General features: G+C 35.3%; 1 protein-coding gene across 2 annotated transcripts in view; it reads left to right on the forward strand.

Annotated features, from left to right (window-relative positions):
* The window catches only part of LOC139143208 (E3 ubiquitin-protein ligase UBR2-like), an 80,069-nt gene that overhangs the window by 11,245 nt on the left and 42,182 nt on the right, over positions 1–26,642 (forward strand). For both annotated transcript variants that reach the window (XM_070713356.1, XM_070713357.1), the window contains exons 4-19: positions 279–386; positions 595–725; positions 3,460–3,520; positions 3,966–4,043; positions 4,400–4,586; positions 5,886–5,990; positions 6,700–6,788; positions 7,297–7,398; positions 7,684–7,765; positions 8,509–8,587; positions 9,162–9,261; positions 9,849–9,977; positions 10,619–10,703; positions 11,229–11,315; positions 12,961–13,022; positions 13,202–13,312. In XM_070713356.1, the coding sequence (XP_070569457.1) occupies positions 279–386; positions 595–725; positions 3,460–3,520; positions 3,966–4,043; positions 4,400–4,586; positions 5,886–5,990; positions 6,700–6,788; positions 7,297–7,398; positions 7,684–7,765; positions 8,509–8,587; positions 9,162–9,261; positions 9,849–9,977; positions 10,619–10,703; positions 11,229–11,315; positions 12,961–13,022; positions 13,202–13,312 (1,596 nt within the window). The remainder of the gene's footprint in view (positions 1–278; positions 387–594; positions 726–3,459; positions 3,521–3,965; positions 4,044–4,399; positions 4,587–5,885; positions 5,991–6,699; positions 6,789–7,296; positions 7,399–7,683; positions 7,766–8,508; positions 8,588–9,161; positions 9,262–9,848; positions 9,978–10,618; positions 10,704–11,228; positions 11,316–12,960; positions 13,023–13,201; positions 13,313–26,642) is intronic.

Consider the following 26,642-nt stretch of genomic DNA (forward strand, 5'->3'; position numbering starts at 1 on the left):
AGACTTTGCCAAAGGCTTGGCTTGTAGTAAAGTTACAATGAGGTACACGTTTAGCTGTGACCATCCATTGGATTGTTTGTAGCAATTTATCAAAAGTAAACCAGGGGTTGGACTTGCATGAGATCACCTTTCCTCCTGCTTCCCGAAAAAAGGGACTGCCTTTAGCAATGTATCATCCAGTCTAATCAGGGATTTGATATTATGATGTGGTAGATAATACAGAGAGAGTTTTCTGAAGAAACAGCGCATAAATTTTATCTATTGTTGTACATCTACAGATGAGTACATCAGGAGGTGGTGGATTTTGTGACTGTGGTGATGTTGAAGCCTGGAAACAAAATCCTTCATGTGAAATACATACAGTTAATTCAGAACAGTCCACCAAGGTAAGTTGAAATATAAATGTAAATTCTAACCTTTGACCCTTGATCAAGATGACTTCCATATTTGGACAGATCCCCAATCAGAGTATTCACACTTTTGCATAATATTTAAGGCAAAATACAAATGAACAAAATATACTCAGAGATATTGAAATTTTATTATTGAGAAATGAAATATTACAATAAAGTGTTTTCTCTATTTTCTTTATAGAGTCCATTGGAGAGATTGCCAGCTGAAATGAAATCAAAAACTGAAATCTTATTTCATATTGCTTTGAATTATGCATATGATCTGTTGATATGGGAACAGTGTGATACTTTACCTCATGGATTACAACCCAGGTATGTCTTGGTCTGTGTGTGATCTTGATACAAAAATACAAATAAGGAATATCTTTATTTGTGTCTCTCCTATTCTGCAATGTGACTCAGACTCACCATTGCTATTCTGTAATGTGACTCAGACTCACCATTGCTATTCTGTACTTTGACACAGACTCACCATTGCTATTCTGTAATGTGACACAGACTCACCATCGCTATTCTGTAATGTGATTGAGACTCACCATTGCTATTCTGTAAATTGTAATGTGACTCAGACTCACCATTGCTATTCTGTAATGTGACTCAGACTCACCATTGCTATTCTGTAATGTGATTGAGACTCACCATTGCTATTCTGTAAATTGTAATGTGACTCAGACTCACCATTGCTATTCTGTAATGTGACTCAGACTCACCATTGCTATTCTGTAATGTGACTCAGACTCACCATTGCTATTCTGTAATGTGACACAGACTGACCATTGCTATTCTGCAATGTGACTCAGACTCACCATTGCTATTCTGCAATGTGACTCACACTCACCATTGCTATTCTGTAAATTGTAATGTGACTCAGATTCACCATTGCTATTTTGTAATGTGACTGAGACTCACCATTGCTATTCTGTAAATTGTAATGTGACTGAGACTCACCATTGCTATTCTGTAAATTGTAATGTGACTGAGACTCACCATTGCTATTCTGTAATATGACTGAGACTCACCATTGCTATTCTGTACTTTGACACAGACACACCATTGCTATTCTGTAATGTGACACAGACTCACCATCGCTATTCTGTAATGTGATTGAGACTCACCATTGCTATTCTGTAAATTGTAATGTGACTCAGACTCACCATTGCTATTCTGTAATGTGACTCAGACTCACCATTGCTATTCTGTAATGTGATTGAGACTCACCATTGCTATTCTGTAAATTGTAATATGACTCAGACTCACCATTGCTATTCTGTAATGTGACTCAGACTCACCATTGCTATTCTGTAATGTGACTCAGACTCACCATTGCTATTCTGTAATGTGACACAGACTGACCATTGCTATTCTGCAATGTGACTCAGACTCACCATTGCTATTCTGCAATGTGACTCACACTCACCATTGCTATTCTGTAAATTGTAATGTGACTCAGATTCACCATTGCTATTTTGTAATGTGACTGAGACTCACCATTGCTATTCTGTAAATTGTAATGTGACTGAGACTCACCATTGCTATTCTGTAAATTGTAATGTGACTGAGACTCACCATTGCTATTCTGTAATATGACTCAGACTCACCATTGCTATTCTGTAATGTGACTCAGACTCACCGTTGCTATTCTGTAATGTGACTGAGACCCACCATTGCTTTTCTGTAATGTTACTCAGACTCACCGTTGCTATTCTGTAATGTGACTCAGACTCACCATTGCTATTCTGTAAAGTGACTCAGACTCACCATTGCTATTCTGTAAAGTGACTCAGACTCACCATTGCTATTCTGTAATGTGACTCAGACTCACCATTGCTATTGTGTAATGTGACACAGACTCACCATTGCTATTCTGTAATGTGACTCAGACTCACCATTGCTATTCTGTAATGTGACTCAGACTCACCATTGCTATTCTGTAATGTGACTCAGACTCACCATTGCTATTCTGTAATGTGACTCAGACTCACCATTGCTATTCTGTAATGTGACTCAGACTCACCATTGCTATTCTGTAATGTGACTCAGACTCACCATTGCTATTCTGTAAAGTGACTCAGACTCACCATTGCTATTCTGTAATGTGACTCAGACTCACCATTGCTATTCTGTAATGTGACTCAGACTCACCATTGCTATTGTGTAATGTGACACAGACTCACCATTGCTATTCTGTGATGTGACTCAGACTCACCATTGCTTTTCTGTAATGTGACACAGACTGACCATTGCTATTCTGTAATGTGACTGAGACTCACCATTGCTATTCTGTAATGTGACTCAGACTCACCATTGCTATTCTGTAATGTGACACAGACTGACCATAGCTATTCTGTAATGTGACACAGACTCACCATTGCTTTTCTGTAATGTGACTCAGACTCACCATTGCTATTCTGTAATGTGACACAGACTCACCATTGCTATTCTGTAATGTGACTCAGACTCACCATTGCTATTCTGTAATGTGACACAGACTCACCATTGCTATTCTGTAATGTGACTCAGACTCACCATTGCTATTCTGTAATGTGACACAGACTCACCGTTGCTATTCTGTAAAGTGACTCAGACTCACCATTGCTATTCTGTAATGTGACACAGACTCACCATTGCTATTCTGTAAATTGTAATGTGACTCAGACTCACCATTGCTATTCTGTAATGTGACTCAGACTCACCATTGCTATTCTGTAAAGTGACTGAGACTCACCATTGCTATTCTGTAAATTGTAATGTGACTCAGACTCACCATTGCTATTCTGTAATGTGACTCAGACTCACCATTGCTATTCTGTAATGTGACACAGACTCACCATTGCTATTCTGTAATGTGACACAGACTCACCATTGCTATTCTGTAATGTGACTCAGACTCACCATTGCTATTCTGTAATGTGACTCAGACTCACCATTGCTATTCTGTAATGTGACTCAGACTCACCATTGCTATTCTGTAATGTGACTCAGACTCACCATTGCTATTCTTTAACATCACTGAGACTCACATTGTCATTGTATTTATCGTCAACAGTGTCTTGGCAGATTCCTACTGTACCATGTTATTCAATGATGAAGTACATACATATGATCAGGTTTGTCACTTTCCAATTACATTTACATTGAAAGAGTTGTTATTTTGAATCTATAAGATGTTTATGATGTACCAGTCATGAGTTGCTTGCTCTTGTCCTTCTGACTTTTGAAACATTTTCATTAATATTTTCAGACTTGGCATTGACACATTTTTTTTTTCAAACGAGACTGTCATTTTCATTACTAGTGTCCCAAAAGAAATCAAGCAAACTTTCTGAAACATTGAATGTGACAACAGACATTTTATAGACCAGATAAAATTGTCCTGATTTACAAAATTGATGTCTCCAGAACTCCTGTAGACCAATCTCTACAAGTTAGAAATGATGAACAAGTGGTACTGTAACTCAAATAGAACTCATAAAGAGTGAAATTATATAAATAGTTTGTATTACCACTTTGATACAGTATGACCTCTGACCTATGGTATTCTCTGTTGTCAAGGTGATAGATACCCTGAAGAAAGCAGTAGACTGTACTCACAAGGAAGCTGTAGATTTTGCCACTGTAGTTGATAGAGAGGTGAGTTAATAATGATTTAACACTGCATTTGGCAGAAAGGTTCACACTTGTTATATTCAGAGTTTGTCCAAGCTAGGAGTTTTTGCAGGCAAGGGTTATACTTACAGAAGAAGGCCAAAAGTGGACTCAATACCATACTTTTGATTTTGATGTCATTGAAGTAACTTGACCTGACTTGATCAGACCTCTGAATGTGATATTAATATGCTTATTCAAAGTTCCAGTTGATAGTGATATTAGTTTGAGTATCATCAACACTTGGAGTAAGACTGAAGACTGCCTATGGATCTTTTTTCCTGTGTTGCCAGTTTGAGTTTTAAAAGTGACAAATATTTCCACAATTTCATATATTACAGGGTCGCAGCAGTGTATGCAATGGTAATTTCAGAATTTGTGAGCAAGCGTGTTCTATCATCAAACGTAACACATCAAGGCATGGCAACAAAGCATTGAAAGTACATGTGATGCACACATCAGTGGTTGCACATCATACCTTTGCTATGAGGCTTCTGTCATGGCTTACAGAAATTATCGCACATTCAGGTATTTCAGTCTTATTCTGTTTTTGTCTCTTTGAAAACTGTATACTGTCACAAAATACAAAAGGCTTCTTGTTTTGAAATTAACCCTTTGAGTGCCAAAGTCAACTGTTGTTGCCTTTATAGAATATGACATAGCAACTTTTTTCAGAGCTAAACAAGTTTATTTCAGATTTTTCCCAAAATTTTGGTCAAAAATTGCTGCCATTGAGATGTTATGTCCATTTCCTCCAACAGTATCAAAAAATTACAAAAAAAATCATAAATATTGGTAAAATGTTACACTGAAATTTTGGTGGGAAAAATTACAGCACTCAAAGGGTTAAGTACTGTTTATTATTATACACCTGCGTCTGTAACCTATGGCGTTTCGTCGTATAGTAAGTTTTGGTATCAGAGGACGCGGAGTCCAATAACTTTGACGCGGAGTTCAATAACTTCAGGTGTTATTGGACGCTATTTGACCTTTGACCTCAAAACACCTTTACGTCAACACGAGGAAAAAGAAGAGAATATTTTACATTTTTTACAAAAATATATACTTCTTAACATTCAGTTCTTCACAAAGTAAATCATGGTCAGTCCAAAACCGGTAAATTTGAGTAAAATTATGCTGCTGGCGTAAAATTTCTACCGCGTGCACTGCGCAGAGCGGGTTGAAATTCCGTTCTGTGCGCTTAGCGGACGCGCTGAACGCGTTCCCAGTCTGCTCGCGATCGCTCAGTGCAGTGCGCGAGAAGCATCCAAAAAACGCCTAAATTTCGACTTTTTTCAGATAAAATTGGACTAAAAAGGTGTATAATAATAAGGTTATTCCCAAAATACCGGGATTTATGTCCTCGTACATCATACACTACGGTATTGTCCTCGACGCTACGCGTCTCGGACAATACCTCCGCTGCACGATGTACTCGGACATAACTCCCGGTATTTTGGGAATAACCTTATATTACTCCAGTAAAGAGCTACATGGATACTGACATATTTTTACATTAAGGTATACTAACTTTGTGTCTATAGTTTTCATTTGTTATCTGTTTATTTCTTGATCTATTAAAATATCAAAATTTATATCAAAAAAGATTGTTGTATCATACAAGTGCTATGTATGACAGCACTTTTCCAAGTTTATCATGACAAATGTATGATAAGGTATGGCAATACTGAAAGATTTCAATAATCAGACCATATTCTTGAACTGAATCATGAGACTGTAATGAAATTACATCCTGGAAGAGTTCTTACATGATACAGAGAAATATGAAATAATAAAATTTGAATTTGAACTGTCATTTATTTTTAGAAGGATTACGGCAACTTCTATGTGTTGAATGTATGAAACCATACAGAGATACAAACAAAGCATTGATTGAACATGTCATTCTGTCTGACACCAAACTTTGGAAAGGTTGGTATTTTATTTATTAAATTCATTTTCAGTCACTTTGAATCTGAGATTTATTCATACCATCCACATTTGTGTTGAAGTTGTCAAATTGCCATTGATTTGTTACAAATGCGGCCATCTCATGGAAAATTCAGTAAGGCTTTATGAGCAGAGGGCAGTCTCTGTTTTCACACCTTCTCCATTGAACTTGTTGCCCCTGAAATTTGCAATGCTAGTTCTGTTTAATAACTCCTCTTTTCATTCAATGCTTGCAATTGAATGAAAGAGTCAACATCTATTTGGAACCTTTGCTGTTTGATTTCTTAACTTTGACTGCTTCAAATTCATACTGTGTGACACATTCATTACTGTTAATTATTGTTACTCTGTAAATTTTTCATAATTGTGACTGTTTTCCCATGCTGGAATTATATCAAATTAAACTTAAAAATTACACACAAATACACATTGTGTGTTTTTAAAAAATAAATTTCTAATAGTAAATGTTCTTTTCATCACAGTTGTTTCGATTTCTTGTTTCACTTTCTAGTCTTTTAACAAAGCCAAGCAATGATTGAAACTTACTAATATGAAAGGCAAACTTCCAAGACAATTGATATCCGCTTTACTATTCATTTTAGCAATTTATGATTTATGGACTATACAGCCCTGTCTGTCTTCCATTTAACCTCATATACTGGTACTTACTGATAAATGGATTAATTTACAGTTGCCCGAATTCACTGGCATCAGTTGATAATGAGTAGTGTACTCATTGATCAAGAGTTCAAGAAACAGTTTGCAATGATGTACACAAAGGTAATGTCTAGTTTGGATTACCATCTTGATGTATTTCTATATGATACATCTTTTCTGCTGAGAGATACACACACATGCAGTGAGTAATGTGTGTGAATTGTATGAAAAGCATTCACTCTGTGTTGCTTTACCGTATCTACAAGAGTTAATATGCCCCCCGGTGTGCTGTCTTTGCCTCTGAGTTCTCCTGTCCACTGTCATTGAAGTTCAGTATGTCTTTCCAGCACTTTCTGATGGTGCATATGTTGTTAAATACACCAATTTGAAATGAGGGTAAACATATGTACTTCAGGGACTGTACACAAATGAGTGCACAACCATTCTATGCTTTACCTCTCAACTTTGAACTATGACCTCAACTTGTAGAAGGCAATGTAATGTAATTGAAGTGTTCATATGAGTCTAAATTCAAATCAAAGAAATGGAAAAATCATGATTTATGTACACTTGGTAGCAACATTTATTAGAAAGAAAACTGAAATGATGAGTTGTCTTTTTTTATCAACAGAATTACAATACACTTCAACGTGACTTCATCACGTTAGACGACCATGACCATTCTGTGTCTATCACATCACTTTCTGTACAGATGTTTACAGTGCCAACTTTGGTAAGTCAAATCTTGTTTGCCATTTAGTTTCAGGAATTTCAGTCCAGGATATCTTGGCCTTCAAGTAGTCTAGATTTTGGATGATAACTCAATTGTCTTGAATCATGAAGTAAATTGCAATGCAGTTTTCGACAGAGAGAAATGTTTAGCCATGTATAACTTGCAAATGTATCTTGAATGTACAGGAAAGCTGTTTTACTCACAACAACATCTCTGTTTTGTTCATTTCTGTGATCAAAGTAAAATGGAACTAACTTTCTTGTTTGGTTTGTTGTTTTTTTTCAGTCGCGAATGCTGATAATGGAATGTGATTTGCTGTCTGAGGTTCTCAATACCTTCATGTCATTCTGTGGTCCAGACAGACGTGGTGAGTAATCTGAAGTCTGATTTCTTCCCAATGGGCATACTCTGAAATAAAATATTACAATTTGACTACCACAGTGTTCTGCGGAAAACAGACACTGAAGGCGCCATGAAATAGTGGTACAATCACATACATGTGGATAAATGTGTATAGAGAAATACACTTGGTTCTGTCTACTTTTCTGCATATGGTTTTGTTTGTTCAATGGTTTATTCCAATTATAGGTTTAAAACAATTGCAAACATACAATTCTTATTGTGCATGCAGCTGTATTATCTCATTGTTTTCAGTGCTATTTCCCCATATCAGTTAATGAATGTCAAATCGTCACGTCAGTTCATGAAATTCAAATCATTAAAACAAAAATGTTTGACCAAATTGAAGAATAATAACTATTTCACACCAATGGTGTTATGATCCTATAACCAATTCAGCTACATTATGGTAGTGAGAAAACACAATATGAGTGACCTGTCTATTGTTTTACCCAATCAGTGATTAGCAATTTGTTCTTTATCCAATCAGTGATGAGTAGTTCATTGTTTGAGCCAATCAGTGATGAGTACTTCATTATTTTAGCCAATCAATGATGAGTGGTTTATTTGTATTAGCTAAATGATAATCAGTACAATTGATGATCAGTAGCTGTTTGAGCTATTTCCATTAGATTCCCGATCTCAGCGTTGTGTAAAGAGATCCATGTTAAAAAATGATGAGTGAAATATGTTTTGGTTTCTCTTCAACAGCTGAGGGAAGGCTGAAGTTTGACAGGAACTCACTGCAGCAAAACTTCAGGAGAATACAGTATATATTACTCGACCTCAGGTACATCTGTCTATGTCTTGTCATCCAATTTTATCATAATATTTTCCATATTATTGGTGTATCAGAAGAGTTACTCATTATACTGACCATAGGAAATGGCTTATAGTAATTTTTCAGAGCTCATTAAGGATTGTGATACTGAAATAGCCAATATTTAAAACTTGTAACATTTAATCACCAAAGATTAATTTTGAAATGGAAACTATGGCTCTGCTGTTCAAGATCCGATCACACTGGCAGTTAATTGTTTATTAGTCAAAAGAAAAGAAGTTCAAAGAAGCAGCTACTTTGTATGAGGCTCTGTATGACTCTTCAAGTTAAATGTGATTTCAAATGAGTATTGTTTACAGTTGACAACAAACAAAACGTTGTTGTTCTGCTGTGTCAGTTATATCTAATGTATCAGTTGGTAGGCTATAAATAATTATTTCACTGTAGCACTTATTGTGACAGTTTATTTACCTTGTGACTCCATCTTCTCCATACGGCAGTAGTTACATGTACTCCAGTTTTCATTGCTACCAACACAATCACTGTATCATTATTTTCTGATCTATATCATTAATAACTGCAGGTATATATTGTCCTCCATTCCCAATGAGTGGGAGTCTAAATTGAAAGAGAAATTTCTAAAAGGGCTGAATGTTTTCTTGGAATTATTGTCAGCTATTCAGGTAAGTCTTATCCAGTCTCAATGTCATTGATGTTTTCCTCTTTTAAAATCTGCCCTTGAACATGAATCTCAATGTCATTGACTATTTTCCTCTCTCAAATCTGCCCTTGAACATAAATCTCAATGTCATCAAGATTTTTCTTCTTTTAAATCTGCCCTTTAACATGAGAAATGCATAACTCAGTTATTTAAATCAGTTAATCATTAACCAAGACATGTTGTCAAAATCCAGGTTATACACTGTTAAAATGTTGTACTATGAACATGGAATTTGGAATCTTTTAATCAGATTTTTGTAGCTTTCTTTTGCCTTAACTTAGCACATGCAGCATGTGTACCGAGAAAATAGGGTGACTTATGTTGCCTCACTATAATATATTACCAGGTTTTTTGTATGCTTTGAAATCTCTACATTAGTTTTTCATAAAATAATTTAAAATTATGGTAAGGTGAAAATTAAGATACCTTTGTTTAATTTATTCAATCAAAAGACGGCATATAGATGCCCGAACAAGCAAATTTTATGTGACTTCACACTGCAGATAAACTGTTAACATGACTTACATGAATTGAATGTTTTATCACCAGGGAATGGATGCAGTGACAAGACAAGTTGCTTTACATATCGAAGTAGAACCAGAGTGGGAAACAGCTTTTAACTTACAAATTAAACTTGGTTCTTGTATCACAATGCTCCTTGAATGGTGTGCAACTGATGTAAGTATTCCTTAGTTTTTCCTAAACTAATTTCATAAAATGTAGCACTGATAATGGATAAACTGCCATCAACAAGACAAGTACCGTAATAAACAAAGCAGATTAAAAGAATTACATGATGTAAGGGTTCTCCAAGATGGGGATATGGTGGGACGCCCTCTAGTGTCCATATCTGTAAAAGTACTTACAACTTCAAATTACTATTTGCCAAGTAGTAGTACACTGTAAAACACTTTGAATTAGCTGCATGCTCTTTTTAGCAATTTTTGATTTCACTCCAATCAGCAGGTTTTTCATTAAGCTGAAAAGACATCTTGACCATAGGAAATATGGGAAAAAGTTTGAATTAGCAGCACCTTAAATTAATAAATTTAAACAGTTAAAGTAGCAGAAGACGGATATCAGCTAAAAAGACTTGTTTTACAGTAAAAACTTGATAGAGTGTGATTTTTTTTCATAAAAACAAATTTTGAAAGTGCCACAACAGCTATTTGTTTGATTGTATGTTTTGGGAGGGACATTGTTACGTGTAAGATTTACACTCAATGGTAGCATTAACAGATTTTAGTTGCATCATTGGAGTTTGCAATTCTCAAATAGCAGGATAATGATCAGTTTTCATTTCTCATTTGCCCTCACAGAGATCTGTCTTGGTTGAAGCCTACAGAGCTACTATGAAAATACTTAGGTCTATCAGCGGTTCTTCAAAACTAGTAAAAAAGAAAAGTAAGTATAAAATTGATGGAAATAGTAAAACTTTGGAGATAGTTCTTTACAGGGATGGCACTTATCAGAGCTCGAGAAAAATGTTGAAAATTTCAGATTCTTCTCAGAGATTAATTACCCAAAGGATACAATACAGACAGATGTATTATGGCAATAGATAAATGGGGATACAAATATAAGTGTGTCTCACGGAACTTGACAAAATCAAAATTGAACAGAAGATCAAAGCTATTTTAACTTGGTGACTTCCTGATCTGTATATGTCAGTGTCCTCTACATAGCTAATTAGACTACTGTTACTCATTGAGTAGTTGATGATGTGTATATCATGATTTAGAGGGACTCAGAGAATTCTGATATTGCTGATAACTTTGTAATGTCCCATACGGAAAAAAAGACTTGTTAATTTGTTTTACTGTTGAAGGGAAAAATTGTGATTGATTTCATATTCATGATATATTGTGTACTGTTACTAAAATTGTTTGTTACTTTCATCTTATTCTGGATGCATATGTTAATATTTAGTTTCAGGACATGACTGCAGCTGTATTGTTTATGATGTTGCTACGCAACCAGTCACTGTACACTCGCCTTTGTCTCGATTTTTGGCAGGTGAGTTCAAAGATCACCTATGACACATTGCAAAATTCAACATAGAAATAACGGGCGACGCGCTGATCATTAACGTTTATTTATGGGCAATGGTGAGAGGAAAGCCAAAACTTAACTGGCGAGGCTTGCCGAGCCCATTAATTTGGCTTTCCTCTAGCCCACGCCCATAAACAAACGTTTATGGTCAGGGCAGAGTCTGTTATTTCCATTATATTATCAACAAACCCAAGAAAACCGTCAAAATTTGCGAAAATTTCCAGAGCGAACAACAACTGGGCCCCAGAACTGAGCAATACTTGACGCATTGTCACGCGCGCTGTAAAAATTTGGCAAATCCAGAGATGTTTTCAGAAACAAAGTATCTCAACTTGGCCCACAAGTGCTCCATTTTATTTTGTGATTGATTATGATTTACATTTCAGCTGTAAAATTACGATACTATGAGTTATTTATCTTATTATTCATATTCACGGGCATGTAAACAAACCATTACTGTGTTTTTGTGGTCAGTCATGTGGTTCAGCTCGACCAATCTAAATGCGATAGGCAGAGTATGGTAATATAAAAATCAGTAATGGGTTACTGCAAACGGATTTGAAAATCCTTCCAATCATTTATGTGTTGTTTCAGATTCAGGACACTATTGTTGCCATGACAGAGGAAAAAGATTAACAAACTTCAAGAAATATTGAGAAATATAAATTTTTATACAGATATATTTGAGAAGTAAATTTATTAATAGCTATTTTGCAGCATGTTAATGCAGAAGAGTATGATATACCAAGATTGAAAACATTAGGGAAATCAATGTGTGAGAAATGTTCTGATCTGTATATTGTGTTACGGTTTTAATCTTACTGGTATTTATATATTTTAGGATTTCATACTGAATATTTACACTGAAAGAGACTAACTTCCATGCTTCACAGGATGTATAAAATCTTGATTTTAATGGCTAGTATTGAAACATTGTGTGACTCAGGCCCTACATTCCTCGTGAAGTATTGGAACTGCATTTATGTAGTTTGTACCTTGAAAATAAAAGACTTAAAAACTGTTGCTCAAAGTTTTCTCAAGCAAACTTTCAACAATTCTCTTTCAAAATCAAGAACAAAAATTGAGGATCACTGTGCAAATTTTGGTTCTGGATGAACAAAGTTATGCAATATGTACAGAAATCCAGAATAGCCAGCATCTCTGTGTTATGTCTATGGGAAAAAATAAAATTTTGAATTTTCACAAAACTAAGCCAATCAAAACAGAATTTATTCCACATACTTCAAAGTTAGCCCCCATAAGTGGTAGGCCGAGAGTGTATTGTAAAATTTTGAGAGTCTGAACGTCTTTCCCCTAGGCACATTCTAGATGTACCTCAAAATCTGTAATTTCAGTGAAAGCATCCATATAAACTGTCATGTGAACTTGACTTGATTCACACAGACAGCAATGCACTTGTTGAATGAATAAGTCTAACAAAGATCTTGAAATGAGCAGGAAATCATGACTTCAGTTACTTCCATGTTATTCATGCGAAATGTATGTCACCCAGAGTGATGTCTTGAATTGAGGAGAGTCAAAGCTCAATTTACGAGTTTGAAATAAAGTATATGGTTTTTGAAATGTTTTCATCTCTTTTTTCGAACAGGTCTTCATGTCTCTCTGCAAAAATACAGAATCTCTTACTATTCAGAAGGATTCTTGCCAAATGTGAGTTTTTTCCTTTCTACATTTCATATTTTATTAATTTTCATGGCTTGTGTTTCAGTGAACACATTTATGAAATTATACATTTATTCAAATTACACATTAATAGCATTACAGATGGAGGTGTTATTTGTTTGTTTGTGTAACTGTTCTCACCATTTCCACTTTCACCATTCTTACAGATGCCACTTTCACCAGCTGAGATGATTGAGGAGGCAATGCATACACAAGTGATGATAAGTCAAGTACAAGCTGGAATGTGGAGAAGAAATGGTTACTCTCTCTTAAATCAGGTACAGACATCATTTCTTTCTCAGCTGTGACTAGTCATAGATCCTTGAGAAAACAGGACAGGAAACAGTACTTTCTTCATACAAGCTAGTTTTGAAAAAAATTTTGTTTGCTCAGCGGTCCCCGACAAGACAACTTTGTACGTTCATTCAATCTACCAGCAAACTAATATGATATTCACATATTACATTTTGAATCTCTCATGTTACATGATTTCTGATGTTGTGCATGTGTGCAGTGTGCATAGGCTTGCCATTGGAGGATGCCTTGAATGTCAACGATCCCAGTAAAATGATAAAGAGATTCTTGGCATCTTTTCTGATATCAGTCATTGTCACTCACTGTCCATATTCTATGGTTCTCCGTCAAGTTATCCCTTGGTAATACAACCCAAAGTCCATACAGCCTTGCTTCATGGATTTGAGTGGATTGTTTTGTGTCTTATGTTGCAACTTTCTGCGATTGTAGTTGTCAGTGTCTACGTCTCTGTTTTATGATGTCAATGACTGTAACTACAGTTTTCAAATTGTTGATAGACTACATGCTGAAAGTTTTTGTGCATTTTGTATTTTGAAATCTATCTTTCATTGAGTAATTGATATGCAGCTGATAACATTATCAGTGATGACTATGAGACTCAATAAGCAAAGGAAAAAATCATGAAAATCGTGACATGGAATATTGACAAAACAAAGAATGCAGATCATTGTTTGTTCAAATTAATTCAGATGTGTTTTATTCCTGTCAAACCAACAATGGCATGACAAATTACTTCTCTGTGATGAGTGAACAGCGCCCTCTCACAGTAAGTTTGTAAGACACTTTGTTTTGATGGGATATAGTTGTTGGTCATTCTCCAATCACCCCCAGGGAAAGCGCCCTCAAGTAGTGTTGTAAAATCGTTGTCAGTCAAGGAGATCTACATGGATTGCATTTCTTCTAGGGCAATAGACCAACCAGGTCACATGTTATCAGAGCTCTACATCTGATAAGCTTTAATAGCTCAATCTTGTTCTAAAATAGCAAGTGCTGTTAATTGTCTCATTATTTCCATTTTATGAGGACATTCTTGCCACTGATACTTGTTACATGGAAATCAGGTTACAATGAGTTCTCGTTGCCGGTTTCCATCACTTCATGAGCCATTACTGTCTATTTTCTTCTTTGGTTTAATTATTCACAAAGCAATTTTGTCTGAGTCATGTCTGAAAGTGTCTGTTATTATTCAGCATTGCAAAGTGTATGATTATCAGAGTACAAAGGACTGTGTGTCGGTGGTGTCACTGTTTTTCAACATCCAGTGCTGGATTTTTTTTCAAGGCGTTCATTCTGATTGATCTGCTGTTTTGTAGTGATTCTTGTCAACTTTTAACAGACATACCATGTGGTACCTTAAAAAAATAATCAAAGTATACATGAACATCATTTTAATGATGAAAATTATTTAATGTTATACCTGTAGGAATAGTGTTAAAGAATTTGTTCCCTGTTTTAACAAATATTTTTTTAAAGTTTTTAATAAAACTTTCAAGCCAGAAATATCAAAGCCATCAGACTTTGAGAACAAATCAACATTTAGTGTCCTTCGTGCATGATTGCTGTAGCAAGAGGTGAGATGTTTATTGTTCAAGTAGAGAAAAATATGTCATCGCCAATCCATGGAATCAATTTGTTTTGTAAATCACAGCTAGAGTGTAGTAATACTGCTCAGCCTAATCTGAATGGAAGAACCCCTCATCCTATACTATCACAGGTACAAACCTGAGTAAGGCATTCTTACTACAGTCAAAATACACCTGACCAGATGAAGCTAATCCATGGATTTGAGACAGCTGATATGAAGTAACATCAGGGATACAGTGATAACACAGATTGAGGAATTCATTGAACTAGATTGGTACAATCTACTAATTCAATGCCATGATAATTGCCATCTTGTGTAACCCAATGGCTGTGTCATTGACCATAAAGAACTTGTTCCGATACATAATAACCTGATTTATACAGGAAAGTACACAGACAGTTTTTTTTCAATATGGATGAAGTATTGGCCAGATAATATTGTCAGTATTTCATTCATGCATTTACACTTTCACTTGTCAACAGCCTACATGTATCTGTACAGTGTTGTATTGCAATAACCATTTCATATCACATATCTAATATTCACCTACATGACATTGTAACCATTGACATCTACTCAATGCATCAAGTGTATCAGAAGCACAAGTCATCAAAATTTACGTTCACAGATAGCACTTTCTTCTGTGCTAATTACAAAGTTACCATGGGATAGCTTGAAACCTGAACTTATTACTTCAGATATGTGTTGATATGTGGCAGCTGAGGAGTTCACGGAGTCTATTTAATCATAGACCCTCCATAAGGGGGTCTCTGGTTTAATGGTTACATTCTGGTTAACAGAGAAAACTAACTTTCAATAAAATTTGAAGTCAATTATATAACAAACAAATTTCTCTTTTCCACACAGAGATAAGGTATGATGTACCGTATTTGATGACTGCTAAAGTCGAAACAAAGTCTCTACCACATATTTTGTGGATTTTATTGAAAAATTATGTCTTGTTGCAATTGTGTTACAAACAAAAGAAGAATTGAAAAAAGACTCCAGTGATTTCATGTTATTGTTAGTGGGCATTGGTATCTGTGTAGACTTTAACATTGAAAAGAAGACACTCTTTGCAGAAAATCTAGATTTTGTTGATATTACTTTCAAGTTTGTAATTTCCATTTATTCATGTTTATTGCCATTGAGGCACAAAAAATATTATACATAAATTACTTATAATTATCCAAAGTCCACAGTATGACATTGAAATGGCAATTTTGGTGTTCAAAAAATAGCTTCTCACTAGTAAAGTGCAGCTCCACCTCAAAAATTCTTTTGTACATAATACAATAGTTAATAAAGTAATTGCAGCTACACTGTGATGTTGATACTTTCAGCAAAGTTTTTGCAAGGTTAAAGGTATTTGGTCACCTGTTTTTTAATAGCCAGTGGCCGTTTTAAAAAAGGGCGCCCCCAAATGACCAGCCATGGCATACTTAGCAGTGTGCGTCTGCATGATCTTTGATGAAATATGGAGGACCGATAACTACAGGTGTTACGGGGTGGTACGCTAAGCCCCGCTCCCTTTACCATATAGGCTATGGAATATGCAAATTTACGGTGACCGTGTACCTTTAAAACGCTGCCAACAATTCTGTTGTATGTATAACATGATGTATGCCAGCTTTGAAAGCCACGGGCATACTTCAGGAAATTGGTACAGGCTGTTCCAATGTTTCTACATTGTAAGCTTCATCTTTGACTAGGAAGTTACAGAGTAGTGTTGAGTGTCAGCATAATGCATCTATTCAAATCAAGTATGTGAAGGCCATAGTTTCAGTGACTTCTTCAATCAAAAGATCACAGATATTTGTTCAAGCCTCGATGCACAAAGCTCAGCTGATGATTTCAGAAACCTAGAAGTCATTTCTTCAAAATTTCTGGATCATTTCCAACCTATTTCTGAGGAAGAAGTTTGTGGCATCATCCAGAATGCACCAAATAAAACAAGCATGTTAGATCCGATCCCAACATCATTTGTCAAGCTGTGTCTTGACAAATTACTCACGATCATCACGTGGATCATTAATCTGTCATTGGAATCCGGTCTTGTGCCCCATTCAATGAAGTCTGCAATCGTCACACCAATCATAAAGAAACCAACGCTCGATCCTGAAATTCTCAAAAACTTCCGTCCAATCTCAAATCTACCATTTCTTTCCAAGGTACTTGAAAAAGTAGTTGCTGCTCAACTGAAAGACTTCTTAAAGGAAAACAATCTATTAGAGCCACTTCAATCTGCTTACAAGCAACACCACAGTACTGAAACAGCACTTCTCCTTGTTCACAATGATATTCTGACAGCACTTGACTCCAGTCACATTGTTCTTCTTGTTTTATGGGACCTATCGGCAGCGTTTGACACCATCGATCACCACATGTTATTACAGCGTTTATCAAATCTTGGGATTACATCGACTGCTCTGCAGTGGCTCCATTCATACCTCACAGACAGATCCCAGTTAGTTTCAATAAATGGAAAATACTCCCCTGCTCAATTGCTACGATTTGGAGTACCCCAAGGATCTGTCCTGGGACCACTATTATTTACGCTGTATATTTCACCTCTTGGTCAGCTTATCCGCCATCATAAAATTCAGTCTCATCTATTCGCCGATGATAACCAACTGTACCTGTCCTTTAAGAAATCTGCTATCACCACTGCTGTTTCCTCTGTCAAAGATGCGTTAAAGATATAATGAGTTGGATGACACAAAACAAGCTCAAGTTAAATGACTCTAAGACAGAAGTCATCTTAATACGTTCCAAATTTGATCGGTCACCGTCTCTACTCACCAACATCAACATCTGTTCAAGTGTTATTAAAACTACAACCTCTGCAAGGAACATTGGTGTTGAATTCGATGATGACTATACATTTCAACAACATGTCAGTGCCACCTGCCGTGCTATCAACTTCCACCTCCGCAAAATTGGACGCATAAGGAAATACTTGTCTAAAGATTCCTGTGCTACCCTCGTCCAGGCCATTATATCTGCAAAGCTGGATTACTGCAATTCCTTACTATATGGTTTGCCTGACGCTCAGCTTCAACGCTTACAACATGCCCAAAACACAGCAGCCAGAATTGTTACACTGACCAGAAATCTGAACATATTACCCCTGTCCTTAGGCAACTTCACTGGCTTCCGGTATCCTATCGCATTGTCTTCAAGCTTTTGCTCCTAACCTATAAAGCCCTAAATGGACTCTCCCCACTATACATCAGGAATTTAATCACGCCTCATTCTTCATCACGCATTCTCCGTTCATCTGATCAATTTCTTCTGCACACACCTAGATGGAAGATGACTTCTTATGGTCGCCGCTCCTTTTCTTCAGCAGCTCCAGTTCTTTGGAATTCTCTACCCATTGACATTAAAACCTCCGCTAACATTAACATTTTCAAAAGACGCTTAAAAAGTTACATGTTTCAGAGAGCCTTTTTATGAACTCTTAGCGCCACTGAGCATTGGTATTTACCTTTGGATATTTGGCGCTTTATAAATTTGTTTGATAGATAGATAGATAGATAGATAGATAGATAGTCACAGATAGAGAAGTACTCTAGCCCCTAACACATAGATTGAAAAGTACACTGACACTCATAGGTACGGAACACCAGCTAAGTTCATTTTATAATGTATTATTTTAATTGTAGGCTATTAAACCCACAAAGGTACAATGTATCAATAAATATCAGTTCCTGTAGAGGGCATAACAGTTGGATTTGAATGTCAATGGGAAGATTTCTAGAAGCCATGTCATGATTAAACTGATATCTACTCGTCATCTCAGTGTGATAATGTCAATTCTTACCAACATAAAACATGCACACACAATTTGACAGCTAGGTTTTCCTACTGTCACTGTGTGTGACTGTTCAAATGTAGAAGTGATATCTGTATTGTTCATTGGTACAGGGTTTTTCACATTTTTGAGACATTTTCCAGTGGTCAGTTACATTCTTATACACAATAGTCAGCACATGGAACTTGTACCGGTAGTTATGCTGGATGCAATCTTTTAGGTGTTTATTAATAAAATATATTCGGAATTCATACAATTTATAGTCATTTTCTCCATTGATGGACTAACAGCTGTGTAAAGCTTCCAAAGCCAAAGGTGATATCCTACATGCTTTTGTGAGACTTGAATTTGATGGAATGAAAAACCTGGAATAATGGATGGCCACTTATATTTGATATGTAGGTTAATGCTTGTACTGATACTAATCATTGTGAATGATGGCCGGTACATGTCACATCATGGCTTTACTGATACTGAAAGATATCACATCAAAATATCACTTTTTTAGTGTCCTAAAAACTTTCAATGGTTGTTATGCTTCAGCCAGGGCAAATATTACAGCAAATAGTGACTTGAAACAATATTTGACTATAGTAGGTGATACATGTCCTGTCTCTGGACCATATTTTGTATCTTTTATGGAAAGTTTGTGTGTTATATAAGTACTGTATTTGCAGAGTGAGATTAAAAGAATACTGTCAGAAAATACAGAAAATAAGTACAGGAGTTGATAATGAATGATGATCAAGGACAGTTTCATGGCAATTTATGGGTTCCATTGACCTTTCACGTATAATTAATCAGTAACGTGCAAAGTGAGAAGGAAATGGCAATAATCGGTTTGACTTTCACAAATAATTATCGTTGGTTTGACCTGATGAGAACAAATCAGGTATGCTGTTTTGTATCGAAGGTTTTATCTGTTATAGTAAATCAGATGTGACTTAACCATAGTGTACATTTGTGTATCAATTTTTTCACCAGCATTTGGTTTCATTTGACCCAGACAAAACAGAGTGTATTTGATTTCAATGAAAATGGTTACATTAAACAATGTCATGGTAGATGCCAACTATAAATGTAGTATCTGTGTTCTGCATGTTGGCGGGTTAAATTCATAAATTATTTCTTGCTGATCGATTCAAATCACAATTAAGTCTTTAAAATATTAATGGTTCATTTCTGAAATGTGTTCAATGAGGAATTTTATCATCTGTACAATTGAAATTGATGTTTAATAATTAAATTATTCAATATTTTGTACAGATTTACCCACCATGTTGAACTTATAAAATCAAGTATTAAAAATTTAACAGATGTAAAATTGTACATAAAGTACAGAGCTGTGATACTTTTTTAGGTTATATCCTTGATTATTAGAAAAAAGGTAGGTTGCTACTGTTGACAGGCTGTTGTTAAGTACATTTTCTAATCTGTCAGTCTTCAACTGGATGTTATTGTTCACAAATGTTAAAGAATTTACAATGCAGGTTCATATTTCTGATATTTTCTTGAAATGCATGTCTTTCATTAAGATTTAGTATTTCACTTGTGGAGGAGAGAAATTAAAAAAAACTTTCCTTCTTTCGACTCTTTATGAAATAGTCCTAAATTTTTTCTTTAAATTTGATCCAGAAGTGAAAGAAATTTAAAAATTTAAAATCACAATTATGATGATAGATATGCAATTATACATTATTGAGTATGTACTAATCTTTCATTTAAATGTTGGTTTATAATTTGACGACAGCGCTGTCATTTCTGTTGTACTTGTTCATGAACAGGACGCCATGGACACTGTCAGTGCATCAAGGGGAACAATAAACAATAGTATAATAGCTTGGAATCTGGTAACATTTATTGATGTGCTTGCATCAGCCAAAATGTTGATGAACAATAAATAATATGGATTTGCCAGCATGGAAATAGTTTCACTGACTGATAATATGTATCATTATGCCAACATTTTATGTTTTATGTGTGAATGGCACAACAATTCTCATGGTAACCATAAAATTCTAGAAATATCTCAGTATTTAGGAGAGTGATCAATAATGTATTCCTAATAGCAGTTTGTAAACTGGTAAAAACGTGACCTTTTTTTGAGTAGTAATAATTAACATATTCAAATGGTGGCAATACAGTGGAGATTTTATCTTGCAGAGTTTACATATCAGTCAGAATCTTTTAACTTGTACAAAGATAGTGTTGAACTGTTAAAGTAACTATAGCTGCAACTCTTGATCAAATTTTCATTAAAACAAGTACAATATTCTTCTCCCTTTAGCAAGTATGCTAGGATGTCAAGTATCAGCCTCGCCTACGTGTAGAGTATGCTATATGCAATGTTATTGAATGAATTCTAGTTTGGACAGAATTTAGAGATGAATAATAATGTAAAGACATTTACACGTACGCAAGCTTCGTTAAAAAGTTTTGTAAACATTTCATGATTTGGAGAAGAAACTGCATTGTACAGACAGAACAAAGATACTAGACAAATGCACAGGTGGGGGGATCTGAGTGGAAATTACCAGTAACTTGTTACACTGTAACAGTACAGAGTGGAAATTACTAGTAACTTGTTACACTGTAGCAGTATCTGAGTGGAAATACTAGTAACTTGTTACACTGTAGCAGTATCTGAGTGGAAATACTAGTAACTTGTTACACTGTAACAGTACAGAGTGGAAATTACTAGTAACTTGTTACACTGTAACAGTATCTGAGTGGAAATTACTAGTAACTTGTTACACTGTAAACAGTACAGAGTGCTTTGCATGACAGAGAGGTGCAGTGGTTCTGATCAATGTTGAATTATTCATTGCACATTCTTGCTTTCAATGAATCTAAGGTTTGTCAACTAGTGTTGATATTGAAAGGCAATTGATTAGATTTCAAGTGTTACTAAGACATCAGGGAGTTTAGAATTCCATAAGACTTGTTAGATCCTATTTCACAGACAACTCTTGGGATCTAACACTGACAGTAACTGATGTCAATACCTATGTCTTTCTATTACTGATATGTAGTAGGCAGAGTTTCTGCAAAAATTGGCATTTTCTGTTTTGTTTCCACTATTGTAAAACAACAATAAACTATCATAATTCTCAGCAATTGATGTCCAAATGAAAATATAACTGAAATCTACAAATTGAATGAGATTTTACTTTGAAATTTCGATATTTTTTCAGAAATAGACAAACCCAATGGATAATTTAATTCACCCAGTGTAATTCTATCAATTACATATTGTTATTACAGAGTACGGTTTAAATAATAAAAATTATTGTGATAGATGTTTAATACTATTGAAAAAGCATCCCTTTTACAGCTATGCAGCTAATGATTGTAACAGCAATGACATTCAACTTCAGTTTTTTGAACAATTCGAAATCAAGGGACTAGTCAAAAGTCAATGGCATTCATGTAGTACAGGGTTATGTGATTTTCAATGGGGATATAAAAATTTACAGCTTTCAAATTAAATAAATTAGAATTGTGAAAGCTGTAAGTATGTTTACTGATATTAAGTTAGATCATGGCTTGTTGAATGTGCCTTGTAATACATGCATCAGTGATTGAGTCAGTGAAAAAAATATAGTCCACTTTGTAATTTATTGTGCCTGATTCTGACTATATATCCTATTTTATCACAGGCAACAATGATAAGTTCAGAAGCTGAGCGTGTTTTCAATGTTTGGTGAAAGCCTTTGCATTCAAATCAATGACAACCATATGGTATAGGTAGTTATGTTACCAGTAGCTGGACCACACATTGTAGCTCATGCATTCACAAATTGTGTAAGTTATTCTGTCAGAGACAGTTGTTTTACTATTTTATTTGTCTCCATTTATTTCAAACACAGAGTAGTGAAATTAGATGTTAATAGAAACAGACGTTTCTTATTGTTTATTGTAAGACAGTCTATCTTATCAAAGTCAGATATTTTGCTGTAACACATCGGCTCATTTCTGGGAAACAACCATCTCTTTCTGGTCCATCATAATCATTGATTTGCTGTTTAAACATAATTACTTCATACAACTACTAGTATCCTGTCTTCTTTTTTACTCTATTACCCATAATGTCATTTTATCAAATGTGACTACTGGTTTATCCAGTAAGCAAACTATTGTTTACAATATTGTGATATTCACTACATTTATAGAGTGCTAGACTAGAGGCTGTTTCTATGAACGTGTTCAAAGATGCTTGATAACTAGAATATGAAACAGGGTAACCATGTAAGTTGCCAATAAATACCATTTATGATATGAACAAGAGTGTTAATCAACCAGTTCTTTCCAAGTATAGCTCTAATTTCTTTGAAAGATTTCATTTTTGAAAGAACATGACAGATGTTCAGTTGGACACAGAATGTCGCTTCAAGGTATTTAGCTTTATAACATGTCCTTGTCTGATTTGTACGACCATGAGAAATTCCATGATGGTGACTTACTGAACCTCCCGATGGTTTGCTCAAATGCAGGCTGGGCTTCACAACATGAATTTATATACACTAGGGCTTGTTAGCATTGTAGTATACTAACAAGAAATATGTAGCAGTTTATCCTGAGATGTGACAGAATCACTCCTGGAAATTTGGCACATAAACTTTCTTTTCAATTTGTGAATTCTTAATCCTTTTAGCATGTGTGTAGCATGTCTACCACATTGGAAGTCTTGTTTTCTTGTCCAATTTAAATGTAAGATTTGTCTTCACATTGCAGATATCTGTCTGATTTGTCTAGACAGGCGAAGTAAGAAATTCTCTCTGAAAGTACTTGTTATGTAAGGAACATCATTCATGTACTGTTCTGTGAAAAGCAATACTGACCATTTGTTTTCTGCTGATATGATAAGTATAGACATTAAAATGGGCAGCTTTATAACAGCTTTATGTCTAAAGAAAATGATTATTAAATTGAATACAACCTTCAAAAAAGAATAAGGGATTAAAATCACATATTTAAAACAGTCAATGTAATCAGACACTAATGCAAGAACCAGCAATCGACCACTGCTGGTGTAAGTGCTGTGTGTTGTCTTATGGGCATACCATCATGTGGCTTCATGTCTTCTTCATTCCCAATTTCTAATTCAGATTCTCATAGAACTATCAATTGGAATATTTTTGGTTGATATAGAAAATGTGCATCTATTAATGCCACAAAGAAACCATTTCTTGTTGACAAAGCTCCAAATGTTTTTATATTCAAAACACTTATTGTGATTTTACCATAATTCCCCAAAATACTTTATGTTGTGAATACAATGGTTAGACATGACTGTTTAGTGTTCTTTCATTGTGCAGGCACACACCTCCTCACAGCAATATGGTATCACCAAAACATTTTGCTGTGTACTTTATTCATAGGGTATTACCAACTAACGTTTCTGTTTATTTTATTTGTCCAGTTTCCATAAACTGACCCTCAGTACGTATACAAACAGGTGAACACTTAAAAATTTCCCTGAAAAACTGTCAAACAGCATCAGAAATACACTGTTTCTCTATTTACATGTCAACTGTTATGATCAGATTTTGAATTGTTCCCCGTGGACAATTCAAAATATGGACCATCATGTAGTACTTACTGCAATATTAAATCATCTGCTGCTGTCCGATAATGTTGATGAATAGCGAATACTTAATGGATGATTGGATCAACTTGTCTTTGATGATTTTGAAACATACACACATCCACCTTTAATAATCCAGATACCTGCCATCATTTCACTTTTAGATCAGATCAATTCTTTGTATATCTGAACCAGTCAGCCAACACTAATTGAAAGAATTTCAATTTTGTGGCAAGAAGTACATATATAATTAATTGGCTGACTGACAATATCCTAAAAACATCATAAACTACATTAGCAACTTTACATTTGAGTTTGAGATTTGTATCAGTACAGTGGTGCCAGAATAGCCTTGACATACTGCGCATAAACACAATTAAGACATCAACCATATGGTGTGTTGTTCTATTGGAGATCTGTACTGTGAAATGTTCTTTTATAGGAATTCATGATTTAATGACATCAGACATACTGCCATATGACCCATTGTCCAACCTGCAGCATTTGTTTCTGAGGAGATAAAATGTGTTTAAAATCCAAACTACCATGATATCCTTCTGTTAATTCTTTCAAGCTTGGATTTAATTTGATTCCAGGGATGAATGTCTCTCATTAAATTGACTTCCGGAACACAAGCCTAAAAATCAAAGTTTGTGTCTTAAATCTATAAACAATCCCCCAAAATGAAGTGTAAATCTAGGGCTTATTATATAATACCTTGATGTTTACTGTGAAATATCACGGCTGATATTTTACAGTAAACATGACCAGGATGGAGCAATATGGGCATTGGTATATGATAATAAACTTTATTGACTTGTTTACTATTCAGAGCAAGCAAGTTGCTACAGCAACAATTCTACAATTAAACTAGATTACATTGAACAATGTGCTCTGGCTTCATGACTGATATGTTAAGCATTGAATGGAAATTTGAGACAACATTTTTGCATGAATAGTATTTACTGCTTGGTTGATCACATATTTAATACATCGTGATTGCCATATCACCACCAATTCAACCTGTCAACGTTGAAAAGCAACTCTGGTGTTCAACAAATGGAAAGTTTACAACTAACCTTTAGTGACAGAAAAATGTTTCAGTGAAGATGATTAACTTCCCTCTGTGACTGCTTTGATTATGGAAAGCGTATTGCCACAGTCGTAGTTTTAAAAGTTATATTGTTATAATAAGAGTGTTTTAGATTCAGCTGAAGAATGTCAAGTCTAATTTAACATAGAGTTGTGTATCTCTTCTTCACATCAATGTTACAACTTTTCCATTATATGCAGCCTAGTTTCAAGGCAATATAGAGCGCTATATCCAGCCCAGCATTATAGCAGCAGGTATATCCAGCCCAATGTCATGGTAACAGGTATATCCGGTCTAGTATAATGGCAACAGATATATCAAGACCAATGTCATTTCAATAAATATACATGCAGCCTACTAGCAACAGTTATATCCAGTTCTATCACAGTGACAGTCTTTTCCAGGCCAACATAATGGAAACCAATATGCTGTATCCAGCCCAGGGTCATAGCAACATACGCTATAATCAGCATCCAGGTCACTGAGGTGTTTAGTGCCATGACAAGAATTTGAGCAAGTCCAATGCCATGGCAACAGATGTCAATCATCTCTTGATCCATATCTGTATTGAATCATCATCATCTGTACACAAAGCACACTTACAAATACTTTTATTGTTATGCCGTTTCTGTCTGTCTGTTACATTCTGTTGACTGTCAGATTCACAGTCCACACTGTATCTGGAATTCTCCTCCTCTTCCGTGCACTCTGGTAAAACATCTGGAAGCTTTGTTCTGCTAAATGTGTCATAATGTTTTCTGTTAATTGTATATTTACATCCAGAATCAGAGGTAGTCTCACTTCCAGATGAGGTCACAGACCCTTTACGACTGACCCTTCGTTCATTGTCATCATACATAAATGCACTTGTTGACTGCATTGAAAATGTTCTACTTCCTTTCCGTACTGAGTTGGCACGGCTTGGTGATGCACTCCCTCTCAGGTTGCAATGAAATAAATCAATGAAAGCTCTTCTGAAATATTTATTTAGAAGTCCATATATGAGTGGATTTAGACATCCAGTGGTGCAGTAGAGAGATGTCACTGTTAAGTAGACATTGACTGACATTTTCTCATCCATATCAATCATTCGTATCACAACAAACGGCAGATATCCAAGGGCCAATGCAAAACATATGGTCACACAAGTTCTGGCAAGTTGAATTTCTTCCTGTGTTAGGTTGAGAGTTGTCCGACGCCTTGACACATAT

This window comes from Ptychodera flava, chromosome 11 (genome assembly GCF_041260155.1).
Source record: "Ptychodera flava strain L36383 chromosome 11, AS_Pfla_20210202, whole genome shotgun sequence".
Classification (NCBI taxonomy): domain Eukaryota; kingdom Metazoa; phylum Hemichordata; class Enteropneusta; family Ptychoderidae; genus Ptychodera; species Ptychodera flava.